This window comes from Psammomys obesus, unplaced genomic scaffold (genome assembly GCF_907164565.1).
Source record: "Psammomys obesus unplaced genomic scaffold, mPsaObe1.curated_primary_1811, whole genome shotgun sequence".
Lineage (NCBI taxonomy): Eukaryota > Metazoa > Chordata > Mammalia > Rodentia > Muridae > Psammomys > Psammomys obesus.
In genome coordinates this window covers 9,290,317-9,305,106 of record NW_026591598.1, presented here as the reverse complement: position 1 = coordinate 9,305,106, position 14,790 = coordinate 9,290,317, and the positions used below count along the sequence as shown (strand labels likewise).

At 54.7% G+C, this 14,790-nt stretch overlaps 1 protein-coding gene across 1 annotated transcript in view; it reads right to left on the bottom strand.

The window, feature by feature from the left end:
• Positions 1-7,179, bottom strand: part of Matn1 (matrilin 1) — an 8,447-nt gene extending 1,268 nt beyond the window's left edge. Inside the window, exons 1-6 of the mRNA XM_055611459.1 lie at positions 7,067-7,179; positions 5,441-5,787; positions 3,292-3,514; positions 2,507-2,632; positions 1,630-2,046; positions 905-1,057 (exon numbers count right to left, since the gene is read on the bottom strand). Of these exons, the coding sequence (XP_055467434.1) occupies positions 905-1,057; positions 1,630-2,046; positions 2,507-2,632; positions 3,292-3,514; positions 5,441-5,787; positions 7,067-7,166 (1,366 nt within the window). The 5' untranslated portion in view covers positions 7,167-7,179. The remainder of the gene's footprint in view (positions 1-904; positions 1,058-1,629; positions 2,047-2,506; positions 2,633-3,291; positions 3,515-5,440; positions 5,788-7,066) is intronic.
• Positions 7,180-14,790: the final 7,611 nt, after the last annotated feature.

Sequence of the window (14,790 nt, the reverse complement as noted above, 5' to 3'; positions counted from 1 at the left end):
GTGTGTGTGTGTGTGTGTGTGTGTGTGTGTGTGTGTGTGTGTGTTCCTGTGTGCATGCATGTACGTGTGGCAGGTGTCATTGCTCAGTGCCATCTCCCTAGTTTCTGGAGGCCTGGTCTCACCTTAGCTTGAAGCTCACCAAGTAGGTTAGCCTGGCGAGCCAGTAAGCCCCAGGGACCTGCCTGCCCTTCCCTGCTTCTTTAGATGTGGCTCCCAAGCATGCCACATCTGGCCTTTTTAATTTATTCTTTACACATGTGGGTGTTTGGCTTGCCTGTGTGTCTGTGTTCTATGTCCATGCAACATCCTCGGAGGGTATCATTTCTTCTGAAACTGTAGCTACAGACAGTTGTGAGCTGCGGTGTAGGTGCTGGGAGTCAAACCCGGATCCTCTGGAAAAGCAGCCAGTGTTCTTAACCACTGAGCCATCCCTCCAGCTCTCTGACTGTTTTGGTTTGGTTTGTTCAATATTTTAGGCAGGTTTGGGGTCTAGAAATCAGGTTCCTTGTGCTTGCAAAGCTAGCACGTTACCAACTAAGCTTTCTCAGTTCTCAGGGACCCAGACTTTGCACCACAGGGATCAGACCATGGGCCAGGAAGACAGCAGAGTTCGATCCTGGCTCCCCAGCAGTCAAATGAGATCCCACCCCTGAGGCCTTGGCTTCCTGTCTACAAAAGGGGATCATGAACTTCCTACCAAATGGGGCAAATGTTCTAGCAGAGCGCTGAGAACAGAACCGGTCAAAGAGAAGGGACCAGTGTGTCTCTGCTGGGAGACAGCCAGCTGGCCCACCATGGGGGGGGGGGCTGCCCCCCTTCAGTATCCCTCTCTGCCTTAGCCATCCCACACTATGGCTCTTCCCCCGCAGAGCCCCTCCCGTTGGCGAGCCCTTGCCTCACTCACCCACACAGATTTTCTTCTGCAACTTCTTGCCAATCTGATTGATGGTCTTGAAGTCAGCTGTGTAGAAGTAGTGGTCCGCCACGGGCTCGGAGGCAATCTCCCTCAGCTCATCCTCCACAGCATTGCCGACGCCCACTGCGAACATCTTAAAGCCTGTCAGAGGAAACAAACGCAGACAGCTGGCCTCCAGGGCGGGCAGGCAGAGGGCCGAGCCTCCCGAGCAATGCCTAGACAACCCTCACAGGGGACATCCTGGTGGCAGCTGCCAGAATTGCAGGCACTATGCTGGTATCAAGAATCAATCTATGTTGTCTGGGGTTCCGCTCTTTGTTCCTGTTTGGTGATGTTTGTGCTGTGAGCTTCATATGACCCTCAAAACATCAATCTGGTGGTTATTCATTTCCTCATTTAGTTAAAATGTTATGACCTGTCTCAAAGAGGGGTTGTCTTCCAACAGTTGGTGCGTTCTTGGGAACCAACATTCGACTGGGGGAGTTGTAAATTTCGGCAATAAAAAGACCATAGGAAAAGCCACTTGGTCCTCTGGGGACCCAGTTTTGTCATCAGTATAAGAGAGAGTGGGCCTAACAGATGCCTCCCTATTTGAAGCAATCTGGGTTTAAAACATTAATCAGAAGTCACTGAGCCAAGCTACACAATAGAGCCAGGTTCGTGGGTGTCCCTGGACATCAGTGGGATACAGAGCCCAGGTAGGCGGTACATACCAAGGTCCTTGGCCTTCCTGGCAGCGTCATTAATGTAGTCCTGGCTCCTGCCATCAGTAAAGACAATGCCCACCTTCTGGGCTCCAGGCCTTGCCCCGCTGGACACGGTGAAGGAATTGTCTATGAGATACTTGAGGGCAGCCCCAGTCATGGTGCCTTTCTCCATGTAGGACATGTTCCTCACCGCGGCCTTAATGTCCTTCTTGGTGTGGAAGCGACCGAGTGGGAACTCCTGGCGCACGGAGCTTGAATACTGTACCAGCCCCACCTGGGCCAGCCTGTCTGACACATCCAGCGTGTCCACAATCTGGTTGATGAACTTCTTCACCAGCTCGAAGTTCTCAGGCCGCACACTCTTGGATCCATCAATGAGGAAGACCAGGTCGGTGGCCGAGCCACTTCCGCCACCACTGCAGACTGAGGAGGGCACAAGGACAAGGGGATGAAGCGCGAGGACACGGTTATCCGCTCCCGACATCGGCTAGGTGCTCAACCATGCGCACGCTCAGGACTCAAGGCTCACCCTCTGTGTCTCAGGATTCCCTCTACAGAGCCCCAGTTCCTGGCCCCATTTTCCAGCCTCGGAAACAGCTGACAAATGACACAGCTCAAAACTGCTGGCACCAAGATTTCACCTCCGGATCCGTGTCTCGCCCCACCTCAACACACCCACGGCCTAGCGTGACGGGGGGGGGGGAGGGTCAAGGGTCGGGAGAGAGCCTCTCACAGTTAACTGGCTCTGGAAGGCATCTGTCCACTCTGAAGATTGGTCCAGAAGCAGAGAGCAGGGAGCCTCGGATGGGTCTCCTGGGGAGCAGCCACGTCCCTGCCATCTCCCCTTTTCCTCCCCGGGGCTTGCCCGTGCCCAGCCACTGACCGTTGCAGGTCTTGCCGTCGCTGTTGAGGGTGAAGCCCTCGTGGCAGGCACAGGTGTAGGAGCCTGGAGAACTGATGCACACCTGCTCACAATCGTGATCCCCTGTGGCACACAGGTCTGACACCACTGGGGAGAGAAGAGGAGGCTGCGCTAGCACGCTCACAGAGGCTTGGACGTCTCAGCCAAGTGAAGATCGGCCTTCCGAGAAACTGGGACATACGCACCCCAAAGTGGATACAACCCAGATCCCCAAAGAAGGAAATAATGCTGCTGATAGAACCCAGAGGCCCTGCAAGGGTCAAGGCCACGGGAGCAGGGCCCCTTGCCTGTCCTGTTCACCCCTGGCACTCACACCGCAGTGAGTACAGCACACACAACTCCATTCGTAAGTCTGCTGCATGCTGGAAGCTAGTGCTGTGCCGTGCCCTCCGTGACCCACTCGATTCTCACAGTAAGGAACACTCGCTGAGCCACACTGCACACACGGGAAAGAGTGGGCCCCAGCCTCACCCCTTCTGACCAGTCACAGGCCAAGAAATCCTCCCACAAAGGCCCATCTCCCCTCCGCAAAGGACTCCAGACCTTCCCAGGCCCCTCAGCCCTCCTGTGCCACGGAAACCAGGTCTTCACCCTCCACCCTTCACCCAACTCCACCATCTCTGGCCGGGCTCCGAGACGGGTTGGATCCGAACCACAGATCCCCACAGTTGACCTTGCTTCAGCACAACCTTTCTGTCCAGGCCCCGCCCCCAGGCCTCTCGGCCCCGCCCCTCCCAGCCTCGCACCGCAGAAGGCCTCCTGGAACTTCTTGGCCAGTTTCTCGATGACGTTGTAGCTCTCCACGTAATCCACATGCTCGTCCTGCGGCTCACTGGCAATCTGTCGCAGCGTGGCCTTGTCCACGCGGCCCACGCCGATGGCAAACAGCTCGATGCCACTAGCCCGAGCTCGAGCAGACACGTCCCGCACGCTGTCCTGGGGCCTCCCATCAGTCACCACAATGACAACCTGCCGAAGGAGTCGTGTGAAGAAGTCGTGCGAGCCCTCAGGACTGCTGACAGAGGAGGAGCCGAACGAAGGCCTCACTCTCACACAAACACACACACACACACACACACACACACACACACACACACACACCAGGAAAAAGATCCCACTAGCCGGGGACTGTGGGAGATGAGGGCTGAGGTGTCTCCCTTCCGAGTTGGACCACTGGGGCCTTCTCCACCAGATAGGCAGCTCTGGGGTCCTGGGAGCCCACCCCCTGCAAACAGGAACTCTGCAAACAGGGCCATGTGTCTTCCTCACACTCAGGCTTTCTGGGGCCTCGAGCTGCTGAGACTCACTCCCTGATGACTGTGACCTCATATCCCCCTGAGATGGGTGAAATTGTCCAGGCAATTGTTGGTTCCTTGCCTGGAAATAGAACTAACCCAGGCAAGGAGCGAACCCCAGGGAGTTCTGCATAATGACCACCAGAGGGCAGCTGAGGCTCATGAATGAGGGCCGGCCCCTCTAGCCTTAGCTGTGTTGCCTTGGGCCCAAACAAGGGTCAACAGCCCAAACCCAGAGAGCCAACCCACTAAAGAAAAATGCTCTTTTGTCCTCCTTTACTACCCAGGATGATACCTACTCCTTAGAAGGAAAGACTGCTGACTGCTCCCCTCCCACAGGCCGTTATCCTGTGCCCTAGAGAGAGGGGACACCAGCCTGGCAATGCCCTGGTGCCTGGCTGTCGAGTTGTTAGAGCCAGTCTGGGCCAGATGTGGGGCTCCTGCCTTGCAACCTTCTTTGCTGACCACAGGCCTCTGCCTCTGTAGAAAGGTGTGGGGCCAGGGTGGGTGAGATGACTTGCTAGCAGGATCCCCAGGGGGGCGACTGTTATTTTAGAACCATCCCCTAGTCCCCTGGGAAGTGATTCTGCACATTCCTCCCCTCGGGGACCCGAGTCGAAACTGAGCTGTGACTCTGAGCTGTCACAGTCCACCCAGCTCGCTGTGATGCCCAACCTTGAGACTCGGAAGGTCCCACCCGGTGCCTGCTCGCTAGGGCAGCCTCCCTCTCACCTGCCGGGGTGAGTGCTGTCCCCAACCTTCCACCTGGGTCTCCCTCTCTCTCCTCTCTCTCCATCAGCATGCCCTGGAGCTACCCCACCCTCTAATCTCACACCAGAACCTCACATTAATGAGCAGCGCCACAGATCAGGCCAGCAGCCGTCTGGTGGTGTCACTTCTCTGGAAACCCAGGGGGTGAGGGGCTGGGATTGTGTGTCACAGTCACTGAACACTTCTGCCGCCACTAAGAAGTTGGGCAAGTTGCTGGAGCCTTCTGCACCCAGGTGTGAAATGGGGCTCACAGCTCCAGGCACCGTTCTTTAGCGTGCTATAAAGTGGGGTACAGACAGGAGCGAGGAAGGGGTTGTTCCCTGAAATAACAGGTAAACGGTGACTTCTCAGGCCAACAAGAGCTGGGATGGACTCAGAGAAAGGACAATGTGGCTAGAAACTAGCTGCCGGGCACGCTCCTGGGGCACTCGGTGAGTGTGACTAAGCGGCCTGTGTCACCTTCCTGAGCACAGGCTGGCGAAGCACTGATGCCATATGGGACAGGCTGGGTGCCAGGCACCCTGCTGAGCCAGGCGGCAAGAAAGGTTGTCGGCGCTGAGCTTCATAGGTGGGGAAACTGAAGCACTGTGCTTGAGAGTAGCTAGCACATCCCAGGTGGCAGTGTTAATAATGGACAGCGAGGCTGCGAAACATGAGCCCCTGGCCTGCCTCTCCGCTTCAAGGAAGATCCCAGCCCTAGCTCTGCCACTTCCACTCTCTAGAACAGCGGCCCCGTGGGGAAACTCCGGACAACGCTCTGAACAGAGAGGCCTAGAGAGCCCTATGGCTTCAGCCCAGACTCCTCCTCCAACCAACCAGTGCTCCATACCTTGCTGATGTCGGGGGATCTTGTGCGCCCACCCTCCGCGTCACTCAAGGCCTTGGTGATGGCGAATTGCAGGGCCAGGCCGGTCATGGTGCCCGTAGACAGCGGCTGGATGCGGCGCACGGCTTGCAGCAGCGAGGCCTTGGAGCCGTGGGCCCGGAGTGGGAACTCCGGCTTGACCGTGCTGGCGTAGTTGACCAAGCCCACCCTCGTGGCGTTGGGCCCCACATCCAGTGACTCAATGACCTGAGACAGGAACACCTTCACCTTCTCAAACTCCACGGGTCTCACGCTGCGGGAACTATCAACAACAAACACCAGGTCCGTGGGTCGTGTCCGGCAGAGGTGCCCTGAGGGGGGCGGTGGGGAGAAGGCAAAGAGCGAGAGAGGATGTCAGAGAAGAGGCCCTGGGCTCCTGAGAGCCGAGAGAGGGCCTTAGTGGTCCAGCTAGGTTCTCAGCTGAGTGGATGGTCTCAGGCCTGTGGCTCAGCCCGTGGGGAAGAAGGTGGGAGACCCCTCTGGTCTTAGGCCACACACTTCCCACTTGAGGCCTCGTATGCAGCATGCTGACAGCACCTCTTAGTGGGATCCTCCTAGGCACGTGGAGACTAGCCGGATTTCCTGGCAGCACGTTAGGCAGGAGGGCACTGGGGGACCTCCTGGGTGGACACAGCCTCACGGACCAGCACGGTACCCACCAGCAGAGCCTCTTTGCATCAGCAAATTTGGAACCGCTTCCCTCCCGGGACAGAGGAGGAGCAGGAATACCTAGCGCCACCTTGTCACCTGGCCAGGTGGACCCCAAGACACCCTCACCCCAGGAACAGTGTTTCTCCAAACCGCCAGCAAGGTGGCACCGGTGGCTGGGAAGTGCCAGCAGCCTGGGAATGAGGCAGGCTCAGCTGTGGCCCCAGTAAAGGGTAACATGTTTTTGAACCTCATTTCTCATCTGTGTGGAGGGAGACCAAACTAAGAGCTGATGACCTGTTTGTACAGCAGAGATGGGCTCTGTGACAGGCTGCCCTGCCCTGCCCAGCCCATTTGGGAACAAGCCCATTCCCTGTGGGCACAAAGGACCAGTAAAGGAAGGATGTGCAGGCAAGCTTTGGCATCTGTTTCTTGGGAGACCTTAGAAATAGTCCCTACAGCTGGCAGCTTCCTGCTGGCTCAGCCTCCAACTGAAAAAGTGGGGTCCAGAGACAGAGTTGACCAAATCTCATACTCGTCCTGTCTCCTCTTGGCTCTGGGGCTATCTCGTGGCACAAACTGAGGCAGGTCCTCCTCCCACAGCCTCAGTTTCCCCATCTGTAATGGAAGAGCTGAGCACCTTGGGGATGCCGGAACATAACCCCTGAGAGCGCAGCCCTGGTGGAAACTGAACAGACACCTGAACTGTATTCCCAGAACCCTGGGCCAGATACGGCTACAGACTCCTGCTTGCTCTTTGGGAGCTCCCCGTCCCTCCTTGAGGGTCGCCTGCCCCAGTCCTCCCTAATACCACCCCCTCCATGACCCGATACCCCCAAACCCTGATTCCTGTTTAGCCTCCATCTGTCTCTGTGCTCGGCCTCCCAGGCCATTTGTCAAGGGTCATGGATTCAGAGTCCCCATCATCCGTGGTCCCCTTACCTCTGGGCTCGGGGGCAAGACTCAGGCTATCAGGAACCTGCAGCAGTGGCAGCAGCAGCAGGCTGCAGAGGGCAAAGCCTGGACCAGAGGCAACCTTCATGGCTGCAGCAACACAGACAGCAGCGGCCCACTGGAAGGGACCAGATGTGGGGGGCTGCCTTATCTACCACTGGGCAGGAGACAGCACCCCTGCCCCAACCCCCAGGGGCGGGGCCAGGCTGAATGGAGGTGTGTGTGCCTGGAGAGGGAGGGTAGGAACAGCTGGCCACAAGGGCCCCTTTGCCTGCAGAAGCAACTCAGCCACAGCTGGAATTCAGGAAATCTCAGGTGGGTGGGGGCAGCTCCTCCAGCCAGAACCCGTGCTCACTTGGACCTACCACCCAGGGACACTTGAGTTCCTTGGCCACAAGCCCCAGCTCTGCCCTGCACCCTCATCCCACAGCCAAGTCCTCCCCACCCACAACCCCAAGCCCGGTTTCCTCACTGAACATGCTTCCTAGTCACCTCTCCATCCTCTGCTCAATGCTTTCCTCTCACTGGCTCCACCCTGGCACAATTCTCCCAGATCTTAATGGCAACTAGCATGGTTGTGTTTGGCATGGGAGAGGGGGAAGAATGGGGAAGAGGGGAGACCGACTGAGGGCAGACATGTGAGCCAGATCACGCACCTGTGCGACCTCAGGCAGCTTGCTGCAACTCTCTGGGCCTCCTTCTTACGTCTGGGAACAGGGAGCGCATCAGTGCTGTCTCCCAGAGCTAGCTAGAGGGGTGAGAGGAATTTCCTGAACTGTGTTTGTCAATCTCTACAACAAAGCCAGCCTTGTAGGATCACATGGGGAGGCCGTGAGAAGACAGGAGAAGGAAGCTGAGGCAGGGGGTTGCCACTGTGGCAGGGGATGAACCTGTGCACTTCACTCTGGAAGCGAAAAGGGTGTGGACAGCCCTAAAAGGAGCTGACCTACTCCACAGTTACATCTTCAGAGGCTATGGCACCATCCTTCACACTGGTTGCTTTCCTGTGTGTGTGCCCCACAAGCAAGCAGAGAGATGGGGTCCATCAGCCCACTTTCCATAGGTACCAAAGCCTGGAGAGGTTCTAGCTGGAAGCCACACAGCAGGTTCAAGGGCAGAGTCAAGGCACCTTCCCCTTTGCGGCTATGTTAAAGAAAACCTGCTCCCTTTGCCTTCTCCCATTTTGGCTTCATCTCTCCCCAGTTCCCAGCCCTCTGCACATTTGCAAACCCAGAAGCCCCTGGGCTGCTGACCCCTCCCTTCCACTGCTCAGAGGGCTCATGGTCCCTAGAAATTGCAGCAAATATCCTTCCTCCCAAACTGTGCTGTCCTTGCCACCCCGACATGGGGGCCTTTTCTGTCTTGGTCCCCTTTCCATCCCTGAGGCCCAAGGGCAGTTGCCAAGCAGATGAAGAAGTAAGCTAACAGAAAGTAGTGATGAATGAGTTCCCATCTAGGTCACATGAGGGGCAGCGAGGGTGACAATGATGGTGGCCACTGTGAGAGGTGTATGCGCTGGTGTATGGCCCTTGGCAGGGTGGGCAGAGAGAGCTTGAACCGGCGCCCATCCTGTGGCTCGGGGGACAGAGCCCTGTTGCTGGGCCCAGCTGGGCCCATGAAACTGCCCTTTCAGCTCTCTTCTGAATGGCCAGTCTGTGCCCCCAGGAGCAGCACAGACACCTTCTCTGTGTCACTCCCCTCGTTAGCAGAGTCCCAAAATATGCCACAGGTAGGCTTTCAGGAATGAAGCGGGTTGCAGAGAGAAGGGCAGCTTTCACATTCCACCGTGGGGCCGACAGCTGGGGGCTCCTGGAAGTTCAGCATATACCTTGAGAACAGAAAAAGAAATATTTGTGTTTTTAAAAATGTGAGACATTTTCCCTGGCCCCAGAACCGGGAACTACGTGTGCTCCATTTCCAACACCCGACAGAAACTCACAGAAACCTAAGGTGCCTAGGGTAGCTCAGGGGAAAGAGCGAACGCTGCTGCCACAATAGGTCTCAGTAGGAGATGAGCCCAGGACTCCCTCCACAGTGCTCCCATGCAGGCCCAGTACTCTCCTCAAAGAGCCAACTGTCTCCTATCTCAACCAAGAAGCCCAGCCCATTCTGCAGCAGCAGCTCCCTGAACCCACCGCCCATCACTGGCAGTACCGCTCAATCCCCAAACAAACCTTTAATATTTTTTTCTAACTTTTTTGAGGCAGAGTCTCACCCTATAGCACAGTATGGCCTCCAGCTCACAACAATCCCCCTGTCTCAGCTTTCCAAGTGCTGAGGTGTAAGCAACCACATTCAGAGTTATCTAATCTGTATGTGTGTGCTCTCACAGGTTCATGTGAGTGTGTGTGTGTGTGTGTGTGTGTGTATAAGATCAAACTCATCATTAAATGTCTTCCTCCTTCACTCTCCAGACAGGATGTGGTGGTTTGAATAAGAATGACCCTCATAGGCTCATATATTCGAACGATTTAGTCACCAGGGATTGGAACTGTTTGAAAGAATTAGAAGGATTAGGAGGTGTGGCCTTGTTGGAAGAAGCATGTCCTGGAGGGTGGGAAGGAAGGTGGCTTTAAGGTTTCTAAAGTACACAACAAGCCCCAATGTCTCCCTCTCTGCCTGTAGATGAGGATACAGCTCTCAACTACTTCTCCAGCACCATGTCCATCTGCATGCCACTCCATCATGATGATAACCGACTAAAATGGAGACTGCAAGCAGGCCCCATTAAATGTTTTCTCTTATAAGAGTTGGTCATGGTGTCTCTTCATAGCAATAGAACTGTGACTAAGATACAGGGTCTCTCAGTGAACCTGGAGCTCACCCGTCCAGCCAGGCTGGACAGACAGCAAGCCCCAGGGAATATCCCACCCCTTTGGTCCTCAGGTTGCAGGCACACATCACTATGCCCAACTTTTGTATGGGTGTTGGGAATTTGAACTCGGGTCCTCATGCTTGTGTGCCAAGCACTTTACCCACTGAGCCATCCCCCCAGCAGCATAATCTACAACTCAGAACCAACTGCTATTTTAGAACTCCCTCCTCCTAATAAAATAACAGCCGTGAAAGAGCTGGTTTGAGGCACGGTTTTTATGTTTACCCCATTCACATAAATTCAAACCAGTTAAATCTAGCTTCCTCATTTACATATCACCCAGAACCACCTGGAGCCCTGTCGTTGCCTGACGGGCTGGGCTTGCTGGGATCTTGGCTAGAAGGCAACACTTTGGAATTGTGTGGAGCTGGGTTTGATGCTCTGCCCTGTTGTGTGCCTGCTGTGGTGGCCCCCGGAGCCTTCATCTTCTTTGTCCCTCAGTAAAGCTGAGGCCTTCGAGGCTCTGCTGGGAGAAGGAAGCGCAGTGCGAGAGACATGGATGCTGGCTTTTCCATCCCTTCTCGTGTCAGGAGAGGTTAGGCTGCAGCGACAAGCATGCCCAGGATCATGGCGGCTTAGCACAGGCTTTGTCTCTGCAAAAGGCCTGCTCCGATGCTGCTCCGATGCTGCTCCGATGCTCCTCCGATGCTGTGGTGGCCCTGATGAGTCCAAGTTCTGTCTCCAGACACCTGGCACACGTCTCAGACAAGGAGCCCATGCCACCTGATGCCCCAGGGTATAGCATGGACACGTACGGAGTGGCAACAGGCTCAGCCACCCTCTGTCATGGCTCACATTAGTTGTCATCTTGAGGGGACTCTAGAGTCACCTAGGAGACAGGCCTCCAGGATTGTCTATGTTAGGTTAGCCCCTGAACATGCGGAGAGGGATTACCTTGGTTAGATTAATCGAGGTAGAAGGACTTGCCCTAATTGGGGGTGATCACGTGGCCTGGGGTCCAGGACTGAATAAAATGGGAAAACAGAGCTGAGAACCAGCATTTACCGCTCTCTCTTCTTGACCAGCCACCTGGAACTCCTGCCAACATGGCTTCCTTCCCTCAAGCTATGAGCCAATAAAAAGAAACAAACAAACAATTAAAAAAAAAAAAAAAGTCTTCCTTAAGTTGCTTTTTTCAGGGTATTTTTTCACAGCAATAGAAAAAAAAAAAAATAACCAACACATTCTCTGGTGTGAAAAGCTATCTGAGGGCCCAGATCACGCCCAGATCAGAATTCAGGACAGCCAGAAGAGCGAGCAGTCATGTGTAGCCTCAGCCTTACAAGGAGAGGCTTGCTTGAACCCAGAAGCCTAGACATCCGAGTGAGACCGTTGTCTAAGAAAGGGAGGGGAGAAATCAGGCTTCTTGATCACCTAAGTGACGTAACACCTCAAACTATGGCCTCTGAAGAACCCCAAAGCTCATCTAGACCAGAACATCAGGGCCTGGCTGCACAACCCACCCTGCTGGAGAGGTAGCATGTAGGCCAGAGGATGCCACAGGTGACTGCTCCGCTGGACTATCTGGGGTGACCGCTGCACTGTCCCCAGAAAGGCTGGCTGTTGACAGCTAGCTCTGGCTCCCTTATGCTGGCCATTCCTGCTTGCTGGGACACATCTGGTAACTAACGAGGCAGACATCCTCCAGGATCCTGGGGAGGGACCTGGCTATGAGCACTGGTCCCTGGGTGCCCAGTCAGCCAACGATGCCCATGTGGCTACAGAGACCTACCCAGCTGCTGATGTCACTCCATGAAGTCTCTGCTGCCATCAAGGGCCCACAGAGAACCCCCAGGCCAAGCTCTCAGCCTGCTCTTCTGGCATTTAAAATGATTCTGTTTCCTGTGGTCAGTGTCCAGACTGGATGTTTCCAGGTTCTCAGCATCTTGTTCAGGAAAATGAAATAAAGGTGCATAGTGATCGCAAGCAGCAAGGAAACAGTATTCAAGAGCAAAGTGACAGAACCAGTCAGATTTGCTGCAAACGAGCTGAGGGCTTCCCAAATGAGAGAATACTGAAGGGCTCTGGCTACCATTAGGACTGACCTTCATGGGGCTCAAGGGAAAGACGAGCTGGTTACTAGGAGACTTAGCAAGAGTGATCCTCCATGTTGATTGACAGGTTTGGGTTCTGTAACCTTTCCCTCCATGCTCGTCCCTCCCTCACAGTACGTCTAATTTTAACCTTAGGTATGCCCAGTTATGCTCAAGCATAAGGTGGCAAATATGATCTTTTACCAGAGGACACAAAACCAGTCTACTCTGAATGAATACGGTACCAGATATATCTGGGTATGTATTTGAATAGAAACTAGCCACAAAAGGAAGAGAGAGAGAGAGAGAGAGAGAGAGAGTTGTTGTTGTTGCTGCTGCTGCTGCTGTTTGGTGTGGTGTGGTGTGGGAGGTGTAGAGTCCAAGCCAAGTGGGATTCTGGGTTGCACGCTACCCCCTAGGCCTGCCTACCTCAATTCTATCACAAATTGAAGCTGTTGTCAAAGGTGATCTGATTGGATGGGAATCCCTAACTGACCCCAAAGCAAAGCAGAGGCCCAAAAAAAATCGGCAGTAGGCCACTGTCAAAGGGCACAGTCCCACTCACTTTCAGAGCTGTTTTGACACTCAGGACCTGCAGAAAAAGTGAGTGGAAACCCTGCCATGCCAGCAGCTCCAGCCACCTAACTCTGGGATAAGGAGCCCCATGGGATGTCACATGGTCTTGGGCCCTGTAAGGGGTCACCCCAGCTGGAAACCAAGTGCTAGATAAAGCGGGGTATGTGTGGGAAGGTCAGCAGCCAGCACTATGTTCCACTAATGTGTGGTATCTCCATCTATCTGGGTGACATCCTCACCTACCATCCCACCCTGGGGTGCCTCCACAGAGGACACACATTTTCTAGCCCATGAATTTACATAGCAGCTGCTGTGTAACAGTCACTCCTGGGGTCCACGGGAGGGTAGGCACCTATCTGAAATCATGTGTGGGTCATGAGCAAGGCTGCTCATATCTGTGCTGGGCCCAACCATTCTGCCACTGTCGTAGTTCCCAATGAACCTGCCCTCTCCTGCTCCATGATGCAGCGTGATTCTGGGCATCTAGCAGCAGCCATCTTGCCTGCCCTGGAACAGCCTCCCTTCCAACTGGCTTCCTCCTTGCATCCCACTCAGGCAGCCCTCAGGGGTCCCCATTTCCCATCAAAGAGCGCCTGTCTGAGCCTCAAGTAGAGCATTGAGAGGCCCCTACATAAGCTGCCCAGGTGACCACAACTCGCTTGGCTTGGCTGGCCACATGGACTTCCCCAAACCCAGCTATTTCCTGTCCCTAGGCTGCCCCCTCCCCACTGCCTGACCACAGGGCACAATCCCACCACACAGCTCAGCACCAAGACTCCAGGCCAGCACTGGGGGCAGGAAGTGAGAAGGCAGACAGTACACCCAGAGATCCACAGTTTGGCCCGTTAGTCCTGTGGTGATAGGATGCAAAACTGATTCTTTCTTCCTGTGACCTCAGATCTTGCCCCATCCTCTACTTGCTGGAGCAGGGGTAGGGGCAGGAGACCTTCACATGAATCTTTGCAAGACAAGCTCACAAAGGCTGAGGCCCTGGTCCATTCCAACAACCCTCACTTGGGATTGGAAATAAAAGGCCTTTATCTAACCCTAGTGCTGTGGGGCCTTGGGAAAGTCACTTGATGTCTCTGGGCTGCCCTGAAGCTCCTTTTCCATTGGTGTTAAGAGTCACACGTTATCAGTTATGTGGGGTAAAAAAGCAAATAGGATACACAGTGAAATCTTCCATCTCCAGGGATGCCTGACAGCACCTGAGGTTAGGATCTGTAGCCTTTGCTTTTGTCTTTATGTGGTGCTGGGAACTGAAAGCAAAACCTTGTTCATGCTAAGAAAGAATTCTGTCGCTGAGTTATACACTCAGCACTTGGTCTTTCGAGACAGGGTCTCACTGTGCAGATCAGGCTAGCCTAAATACCTTGAGATCTTCTTGCCTCAGCCCCAAAGTGTGCCACCATGTCAGGCATTTGGTCTCTCTTGGGGACAGACCCTGACTCAAACTACCCTAGCTGTCTCTTGAAGTCCCTTTCAGACAAGCCCTCAGTTGCTCAGGAGCCCTGGAGGGGAAGCAGGAGATAGAGAAAGGCAAAGAGGCCTGAACAGGAAAACATCAGCCTTGGATCCAGCCATCCCTGGAGCCCAAATTCCCTGAACTATTCCTTCTGTAGTGAGAGCTAAGAACCATCAGGCTACCTTTAGAAGACTGGGCATTAAGGTTTCTGTTGCTCACATCCATCTTTGTAAGCTCTTCAGGGTGACACTGGCCAGGGTGAGTAAGCAGAGTCCTGTTCTCTGCTCTCATCTGGAACACTGAAGTGGTCCAGCCCCTCCCAACCACGGTGACCCTGTACATTCAACAACTTTGTTCCGGACCAGCCTTGACTTAGCATGACCTGTCCTTCACTCCACTTGATGAAATATCCCCTAAGACACTTGGTCTCCAGACTCTGAGGACATGGGCTTTCCCCACAGCACTGGGTGATGACCACAAATTTATGGATCTGTTACCGAGTCCCAGCCCGTGAGTTCCCAGTATTCAGAACAGGCCCTGGCTGGAGGCCATCTCCCTCCTTGTGAACAGAGTTCCCCCCTGGACCAGGGAGATGTGGGGACATTTCACATGGTTACATCAGACACAGGTTCAGGGGTGACACCGAGAGGCTGGGCAGGCCCCAGGGGATGGGCAGAAATGCTGTGTATATGTGTGCTGGCGTAATGGAGGCTGGAGATCCTCTCTCTCTGCATCGTCTGTAAAGAACCACATGAGTCAGAGC